Source organism: Podarcis pityusensis (assembly GCF_964106645.2).
Source record: "Podarcis pityusensis genome assembly, chromosome: 1".
Classification (NCBI taxonomy): Eukaryota; Metazoa; Chordata; class Lepidosauria; order Squamata; family Lacertidae; genus Podarcis; species Podarcis pityusensis.
The window spans coordinates 83,725,964-83,735,989 of NC_138028.1; the positions used below are offsets into that span (position 1 = coordinate 83,725,964).

Sequence of the window (10,026 nt, forward strand, 5' to 3'; positions counted from 1 at the left end):
TATGAGCTGTGTAAGGCCTTTGGTATGATGGGGAGAGGAGTCTGCTTCTTTTTCTGATGGTGTGTTTCACATAAGTGAGTTTGACCTTTACTGCCTTTTCTACAATTAAGGTTCCCAGAATAATTGCACTGGAATGCTTTTAGTCCTGTACAATTTATCTTGACAGATTAAAATGGATTAAATCACACCAGTCAGGCTTCACAGTGCTATGTGAAGCAGGCAATTAATGAGCTGTTGCTCCTTCCCATCTTTAGGCTATTGTGTAGTTAATGATAACCTCTGCCTTTCGGGATGAGCACCAAAGTTGTAAGGAGCACAGCTTCAGTATTAAGTCTCATACTCAGGTTAACCTTAAGGACAAACGCCAGTATAACAAAAGAAAATTGCATATATAGAGCATGTTATATAAATGAAGGACATGTTCAATGAACTTTTTATGTGTTGCTTTGCTGTAATCTATACAAAATCCCAGTAAGGTAAATTGGTATTATTAACCCACATTGTGGACTGAGGGAGAACAGCTTTCATAAGTCTACTAGTCAGCTGAAAATCAGACCTTCCATGGCTTTGCTTATAGCTCTTTGTAAGTCCTGACAGTCACCTAGTTGTCCTGACACTGTGTGAATGACACATGGACACCACCTTCCTGTCAAGCTTGGCCCATGGGGAATGGGGGAGATGAGAATGAAGCCCGCTGGGCAGCTCCAGTTCCTCAACACAGACCTAGTGAGATGATGGTAGAAATGTATTCCTGAAGGGGAGTTCCCGATTTATAACCCAGTCACTCAGCCGCTATGCTATGTCAGCATTCAGTAAGCTAATTTATCAACATGAAGCTTTGGGTAGTACTTTTAGGTAAATAGGTCCACTAGCTGAGGCTCAATTCTTTCTTCTGCCTCTCAGGAGAGCCAGTGTGGTGTAGTGGTTAAGAGCGGTAGTCTCGTAATCTGGGAAACCGGGTTCTCGTCTCTGCTCCTCCACGTGCAGCTGCTGGGTGACCTTGGGCCAGTCACACTTCTTTGAAGTCTCTCAGCCCCTCTCACCTCACAGAGTGTTTGTTGTGGGGGAGGAAGGGAAAGGAGAATGTTAGCCGCTTTGAGACTCCTTAAAGGGAGTGAAAGGCGGGATATCAACTCCAAACTCTTCTTCTTCTTCTTCTTCTTCTTCTTCTTCTTCTTCTTCTTCAGTTAGATTTCACCATAGATTTCATTCAAGTGTTCTAGCCTTGTTATGTAAAGTACTTAAGCATGTTCTTCATTTAAACGTATCAGTAATCTAACAGAAATATCCATGCTTCCAATCATATTATGTATAATTTTAGAGATCATATGAATTGTTTTTATTTTTGGAGAAGACTCTGGACTGTTCCCCTCAAGACAATGAGCATAATATGGTTCTGAGAAAAAGAATGTTTCGTTAGTTAAACTTCTTCCTGGAATAAAGGTCCCACAAAATGGTGCTGGGGAGCTGGGGCTTTAAACTGTGTCCTTTGACAGGCAGGCACTGAAGGGTTCCCTCCTCTCTCTCGTCTAATGTGGGGAAGCTGCTGAGCTCAGTTATCTGTATGGAGCCTACTAACCCTGAAAGTGATACCATCCTTGGTCCTGGCACTTATCCTGATACAATGTTGAGTGATTTATCCCAGCCTTGGAAATATGGTCTGTGTTGCTTATAAACCTGATCAATAAAGTTGTGGCTATTGATTAGGAGTTGTGTCATGGTCTATCTTCTAGCTGGTTCAGTAAATATGGAAATGACAACTTCTGCATCTCTGGGTCTTTCTTACTCCTCTGAGATCAAGTCCCTCAAATTAGTAAACAGTATATCTTTCCAATTAGTATAACAGTGTTTGTTCCCATATGAATACATGCAAAAGGGATTTAAAGGCAAAAGGAATTTAAGGCACAGTGGAAGAAAGATATAGCTCTTTTGCCAACCTCAGCTGACTGGACAACTGGCCTCAATGAGATCAGCAGCACACTCTATAGTTGCTGTGATAATTACTTACTTGAGGACTTATTTACATTACGATAAAATCACCAAACCACAGAAACAATATGGTACTGAAGTCTGGCAGTGAGGCACTTCCACTGTCAAGTAACTTTCTTCACATTAATTAAGGTAGGTAGGTAGTACATGATCACAACAAATCAGATGAGTTGTCTCCTTACTGCCCTTGGACAGTGCGTATGACTGGGGATAGAAATGGTGGCTGAGTGTATTTGTGGGGGCTTGTGTGTGAATGTATATGTATATGAAAAGATGTGTACATGAGAGAATGATGTTTCTGTGCGTGTTTAGGGGAAGATGAATACTACTTGTGAATGGGGTATCTGATAGGTCAGAAACATAAAAGAAGCAGACCCTGACCTCTCCCATGGCACCTTCCCCTCAAACTTGCTGGATGAGACTCAGTGAGCTAGGCTCAGTGAGACTAGCAGAATTTCATGCCTGCTTAGGACATCCTGGACCAGTGTGAGAATAGTAGTATAAAGCACTAAAATATATAGCTGTGTAATTCTTAAAACATTGACTTAAATCCGTACCACAATCTGATGCCTGTTTACCCTGAAGTAACGCCTACTGAATGATTTGGGGCTTACTTCAAAGTAATAAGGCATAGGATTGTAGCTTCAAAGCATTTTTAAAGATAACAGTTGCATATTAAATGATCTAATCTGAAAATGATTTTTTAAAAGATGCATATTCACAAAGCTGGATATTAGTGCAAATGAAGAAAAAAATAGATTTTCCCCTAAAATTTATATGGAATTTATTCCGCTAATGAACTATGGGGGTAACATTTGTTAAATTAGATAACTATTCTTTGTAATATCACTAGGTATTATGATAATGTTTTTTATATTTGCAGATTGAAGATAAAGGAGAAATTCATGCTCTGCAAGCTATGGTGCACAAGTAGCCTGTACGAATTGATAATCACAGAAATACTCATTATTAAGTAAAGTGATACATTCTGACATTTTGGGTTATGACTTCTGAAGGTATTTCAGCACACTCTATCTCCAACTGCCTCTGTCCACGCACACCCTTAATATCTGGCAAGGGGGTGGAGAAGTCAAATGACCTCCTCACAGAGCAAGATGTCAAAATAGGCAGCTCACTACACTGCAGACTTCACTTCCTTCCCCATCAGAAGGTGAACAAAGATCCATGTTCATTCACCGTAACTACAGCAGGAATAAATCAGCTGCAAAAATGTCTCCAAAAAATACAAGTGTTGTGTCTGAATTTATCTTTGTGGGATTTGCAGATGTACCAGAACTGAAGATTCCCATCTTCACATTGTTGCTGCTGATCTATGTTATCACTGTGGTGGGCAACCTAGGGATGATTTTGCTGATCAGAATGGACTCTCAGCTGCACACCCCCATGTACTTTTTCCTCAGTAATCTGGCTTTCTTAGATTTTTGCTATTCTTCCAACATCACCCCCAAAGCCTTAAGAACTTTACTATCAGAGAAGAGAAACATTTCTTTCCTGGGATGCTTCATCCAACTGTATTTCTTTGTTGCTCTGGTAGGTACAGAGATCATGCTTTTTGGGCTAATGGCTTATGACCGCTATGTGGCCATCTGCAACCCTTTGTTGTACACATCAATCATGTCACACACCCGATGCGTCAAGATGGCTGGGGGAGCATTCACAGCCGGTTTCTTGAACTCAATCATTCATACCACTTTGGTAGGTACTTTGTCTTTTTGCCAGTCTAATGAAATCAACCATTTCTTCTGTGAGATCCCCCCACTACTCAAGCTCTCATGTTCTGATACATCCATAGCTGAAACACTAGTTTTCATTTGTGCCGGAATCAATATGTTAGGCTCTCTCTTGATAATCCTGAGTTCTTACCTGTACATCCTTTTCACGGTGCTCCAGATGAAGTCAGCCAAGGGCCGCAAGAAAGCCTTTTCCACCTGCATCTCCCACCTGATTGCTGTGATCATATTCTATGGAACGACTATATATGTCTATTTGCAACCTAGTTCCAACTATTCAGAAGATCAGAATAAAGTTGTGTCAATGTTCTATTCCTTTGTCATCCCAATGCTCAACCCCTTAATTTACAGTCTGAGGAACAAGGAGGTGAAGGAGGCAATGAAGAGAGTGATGGATAAGAATGCATTTTCACATTTACTATAAAATACTATATCAGCAGACTGTCGAATTAATTAGATTGCATGTTAGATTTTATTCAAGTCCTCTAGCCTTGTTATGTAAAGTACTTAAGCATGTTCTTCATTTAAACATATCTGTAATGCAATAGAACTGTCTATGTTCTTTGCCATATATTTAAACATTTTAGAGAATATATGGATCCACCTTGTATTTGGAGGAGATCGTCAAGTATCCACCCTGATACAATGAGCATTGAGCTATTAGAAAACACTCCCCAAAAATAGGCCCTCAAAATTTGCAAAAAAAAGACCAATGCAGCAATGGCGGTAGAGCTGAATGCATGTGTTCCCAAATGAGCCTAAAATGGGTGGGAAACCTGGGGTCCTCCAAATTTCTTTGGACTCTGATGATTTCCTTCATCCACACCCAGCATAGAATCCTTCTGGACCATAAGGGTAAGAAGGTTTTGGGGAAGAAGAAAAAAACATTGTTCTGTGTGATTATGCTACTTCCTGAAATACAAGTTGGTGCTGGGTTCTGTTTCCCTAAAATGTGACCTTTGACAGGTAGGCACTGGATGGTTCCATCTTGTCTCCCATGCTTTTGACATCTACCTGAAGAAGTTAGCTATAGTTTGGGGGTGGAATGTCATTACAATGCTGATGACACCCAGCTCTTTCTTATTGCTTCCACAATTCAATCCTGTGGAGGCACTGCAAATTCTAAACTTTTCATAGTTTTGGAAGAAAATCAATTGAAATGTAATCAAGGTAGGACAGAAGCAATCTTGGTTGGCCATTTTAATGATCTTGGAGGAAGTACACAGACTTTTCTCGACTCTTTGTACAGAAGTGCCCTTATATTCAGAAAGATAGTATATACATTTCTGAAAGAATCTAAAGAACTAGGGTGGTTTGTTTCATACTTCACGTGGTATTAGAAGGATTTATCTGCAGGGCTAGAGGGAGGGTGAAAGAGTTTATGCTATCGGGAGAAGCAGCTGAGCTGAGTTTATCCCTGCCCTGGAAACGTGGTCTGTGTTGCTTGCAAGCCCAATCAATAAAGTTGTATCTGTTAATGATCTACCTTTTAGAAATCTGTAAGATAATATTTTAGTTTTATATTATGCTGCTTTGACTGTATACTCTATATTTGACTTTCTTCAGGTAGCTTTATTTATGTTTTATAGATTTAATTTGCTGTAAACCGCTTTGAGATTTTTCTTAAAAATATAGAGTGGTATAGAAAGTAAATAAATAAAAAAGTTAATGGCAACTTCTGAGGCTCTGGATCTTTCTTAATCCTTGGAGATCAGGTTCCCTGATAAACAGTGTATGCTCCAATTAGTATAAAAATATTTGTTGCCATAGGAATGCTTGCAAGAGGAATTTAAGGCACAGTGGCAGAAAGATATAGTTCTTTTGTTAACCTCAGCGGATGGGGTAGACCTGACCCTGAATGAAATCAGTCACACATTCTTTGCTTACTAGGACGATAACTTAATTGAGGACTTAAAGGTACATTGTAGCTGAATCACTGAGTCACAGAAAGAAAACACTCCTGAAGGTTGGTGGTGGGGCACTTCCAATGTCAAGTGACTTTCTTCGTAGTCATACAGGTAGGTTGTTTCTGATCCCATCAAGTTACATGTGTTCTATCATTATTGCCCTTTTACAGTGCTTCTGACTGGGGATATGAATGGTGGCTTTGTGCGCAGGTTTGTCTCTCTCTGTGTGTGGTGCAGACACACATATATATGAAAGAGTGTGTGCATGAGAGAATGGGTTGTGTATTTTTAGGGATGGGTGAGTACTGCTTGATGTGTAAATGAGGCATTTGGGTAGTTAGAATGTGAGATGGGGGGAGAGCAGAGTGAACAGTGTATATATGTGAAATGGGAGGACTTCAGTGAAGGTATTAGATGGAATCACACTTCAAAGAAATTTTAATACTGTTCCAGGCAGCCCCAATCTCCACATGGTGGGAGATTTTAGGGGTTCCAGCAATTTTTCAGGGTTCGTTTTCCTTGGAATGAAGCTCAGTGAAGACTGTGGTGCATATAGGATATCTAGTTTTATTTAGACACAAACAGTATATAACCTGAGCATAAGATGGAGGGGCTCACAGCATTAACACCCCACCAGATCTTGTTTCTCTATCAGTCCCAGCTTTGGATATAGCACAGTTCCAGCATGTCTCTGTTTCTCCAGCTTCCAGCCTGCTTCCAGCTCAGTTCACACCCAACCACAAGACTATTGTTTTCCTCTCTAGCAGCTAGGTGAGCACAAGTGAATGAAAGGCCCACCTACTAGTCTGGATGGCACCATCACCTAGTGGTAGCCTAGCTCATTCGTTTTGGATGCCGAGGAGGACACTTAAGGGGTCAGCTAAAGCCATTCTATTACAAGGAAACTTCTCCGACTAGATCAGCTATCTCCTCTGTTAGATTCTAACCCTCACTGGGTACACAGAGCTCCCTGATGCTTAGCGGCTGTTTCCCACTTTACTTTTCATGGCTGCCTTACTCTGTCTAATGGCAGGGCTGGCTTTAAACCAGACACAAACATAAGAGTTCTCCCTCGAGCAGAAGATGTGCATGTAGCAGGCCCCTGGTATGCCTGCACAGTCCTTCCTAGAACAAGGTGACAACTATAGGCTAAAGCACTAAAATATGTAGCTCTGTATGTCTTATTTAGTTATTAAGTTATTAAGAACAAAATCCCATACAAGTCTACCCTGAAGTATTTCCAGCTGAATGCAATGTGGCTTAGTCCCAGGTAAGTAAGCCTAGGATAACAGCTTCAAATAATTATATATATATATGAATTGCATCTTAAATTCTCAAACCTGAAAATGAAAAGAAAGCAGATGCAAATTCATACAGCAAAATATTACTGTAAATCTTAAAGATAATGGATGATTTTCCAGAAAATTGAAGAAAAAAACCCTTGTTTAAGGAATGGAACGTTGCAAAATGATATTTGTTAAATTATAGAAATATTGTTTGTAATATCCCTAGACGTTAAGATAAGGCTTATTTTATTTTATATCTGCAGATTGAGAAGAAAAAGCAAAATCATGCTCTACAACGTAAGGCACACAAGCAGTCGGTACATATCGACCACCCAAGAAATGCCCTTTACTTAGTACAGCCAGACTTTTTTGGTTATGACTACTGAAGGTCTATCATATGCTCTTCCCAACTGAATCCATCCTCTCCTCCAACTGAAATCATAGGAAGATCCATGTTCATTTGAAATAAAAAATAGCAGGAATAAATCAGCTACAAAAATGTCTACAGAAAATACAAGTGTTGTGTCTGAATTTATCTTTGTGGGATTTGCAGATGTACCAGAACTGAAGATTCCCATCTTCACATTGTTGCTGCTGATCTATGTTATCACTGTGGTGGGCAACCTAGGGATGATTTTGCTGATCAGAATGGACTCTCAGCTTCACACCCCCATGTACTTTTTCCTCAGTAATCTGGCTTTCTTAGATTTTTGCTATTCCTCCAACATCACCCCCAAAGCCTTAAGCAATTTCCTATCAGAGAGGAGAACCATTTCATTCCTGGGATGCTTCATCCAGCTGTATTTCTTTGTTGCTCTGGCAAGTACAGAGATCATGCTTTTTGGGCTGATGGCTTATGACCGCTATGTGGCCATCTGCAACCCTTTGTTGTACACATCAATCATGTCACACACACGATGCATCAAGATGGCTGGCGGAGCATTCTCAGCCGGCTTCTTGAACTCAATCATTCATACCACTTTGGTAGGTACTTTGTATTTTTGCCAGTCTAATGAAATCAACCATTTCTTCTGTGAGATCCCCCCACTACTCAAGCTCTCGTGTTCTGATACATCCATAGCTGAAACACTAGTTTTCATGTGTGCTGGAATCAATATGTTAGGCTCTCTCTTGATAATACTGAGTTCTTACCTGTACATCCTTTTCACGGTGCTCCAGATGAAGTCAGCCAAGGGCCGCAAGAAAGCCTTTTCCACCTGCATCTCCCACCTGATTGCTGTGATCATATTCTATGGAACTGGCCTGTTTATATATTTGCAACCTAGTTCCAACTATTCAGAGGATCAGAATAAAGTTGTGTCAATGTTTTATGCCTTTGTCATCCCAATGCTCAACCCCTTAATTTACAGTCTGAGGAACAAGGAGGTGAAGGAGGCAATGAAGAGAGTGATGGATAAGAATGCATTTTCACATTTACTATAAAATACTATATCAACAGACTGTCGAATTAATTAGATTGCATGTTAGATTTTATTCAAGTCCTCTAGCCTTGTTATGTAAAGTACTTAAGCATGTTCTTCATTTAAACATATCTGTAATGCAACAGAACTTTCTATGTTCTTTGCCACATTTTTAAACATTTTAGAGAACATAAGGATCCCCTTTGTATTTGGAGTTGATAGTAAAGTATTCACCCTGATACAATGAGTATTGAGCTATTATAAAACACTCCCCAAAAAGAGGCTCTCAAAATTTGCAAAAAAGAAGCAATGCAAAAATGGTGGCAGAGCTGAATGCATGTATTCCCAATTTTGCCTAATATGAGTGGGAAACCTGGGGTCCTCCAGATTTCTTTGGATTCTGATTTCCTTTATCCACACCCAGCATAGAATTCTTCTGGACCATAAGGGTAAGAAGGTTTTGGGGAAGAAGAAAAAAACATTGTTCTGTGTGGTTATGCTACTTCCTGAAATACAAGTTGGTGCTGGGTTCTGTTTCCCTAAAATGTGACCTTTGACAGGTAGGCACTGAATGGTTGCATCTTGTCTCCCATGCTTTTGACATCTACCTGAAGAAGTTACCTGTAGTTTGGGGGTGGGATGTCATGACAATGCTGATGACACCCAGCTCTTACTTATTGCTTCCACAATTCAATCCTGGCGAGGCACTGCAAATTCTAAACTTTTCATAGTTTTGGAAGAAAATCAAGTGAAATGTATTCAAGGTAGGACAGAAGCAATCTTGGTTGGCCATTTTAATTAACTTGGAGGAAGTACACAGACTTTCCTCATCTGGGTGTACAGAAGTGCCCTAATATTCAGAAAGATAGAATATACATTTCTGAAAGAATCTAAAGAACTAGGGTGGTTGCTTTCATACCTCACGTGGTAGTACAAGCATTTATCTGCAGGGCTAGAGGGATATGGAAAGAGCTTATACTATGTGGAGAAGCAGCTGAACTGAGTTCATCCTTGCCTTGGAAATGTGGTCTGTGTTCCTGGCAAGCTCAATCAATAAAGTTGTGTCTGTTACTGGTCTACCTTTTACATGGTCCAATAATAAGGAAATGACAACTTCTGAGTCTCTGGATCTTTCTTATTCCTTGGAGATTAAATTCCCTGATAAAAAAATGTATGCTCTAATTAGTATAACAATGTTTGTTCCCATATGAATACTTGCAAAAGGAATTTAAGGCACAGTGGCAGAAAGATATAGTTCTTTTGTTAACCTCAGCAGATGGGGTAGACCTGACCCTGAATGAAATCAGTTACATACTCTTTGCTTACCAGGACGATTACTTTATTGAGGACTTAAAGGTACATTGTAGCTCAATCACTGAGTCACAGAAAGAAAACACTCCTAAAGGTTGGTGGTGGGACACTTCCAATGTCAGGTGACTTTCTTCGTAGTCATACAGGTAGGTAGTTTCTGATCCCATCAAGTTACATGTGTTCTATCATTATTGCCCTTTTACAGTGCTTCTGACTGAGGTCATGAATGGTGGCTTTGTGTGCATGTGTGTCTCTCTCTGTGTGTGGTGCACACACACATATATATGAAAGAGTGTGTGCATGAGAGAATGGGTTGTGTATTTTTAGGGATGGGTGAGTACTGCTTGATGTGTAAATGAGG

General features: G+C 40.1%; 2 protein-coding genes across 2 annotated transcripts; both read left to right on the plus strand.

The window, feature by feature from the left end:
- Window positions 1-3,219: 3,219 nt before the first annotated feature.
- LOC308471321 (olfactory receptor 5F1-like) lies at window positions 3,220-4,164 on the plus strand (the record flags this gene model as incomplete). The annotated part of the gene is made up of 1 exon (XM_080995234.1): window positions 3,220-4,164. The coding sequence occupies one exon, from the start codon at window positions 3,220-3,222 to the stop codon at window positions 4,162-4,164; it is 945 nt and encodes a 314-aa protein (XP_080851360.1).
- Window positions 4,165-7,414: 3,250 nt separating this feature from the next.
- On the plus strand, window positions 7,415-8,376 carry LOC308471335 (olfactory receptor 5F1-like; the record flags this gene model as incomplete). Its single annotated transcript, XM_080995275.1, has 1 exon — window positions 7,415-8,376. Exon 1 carries the CDS (start codon window positions 7,432-7,434, stop codon window positions 8,374-8,376), a length of 945 nt encoding a protein of 314 aa, XP_080851401.1. The 5' UTR covers window positions 7,415-7,431.
- Window positions 8,377-10,026: the final 1,650 nt, after the last annotated feature.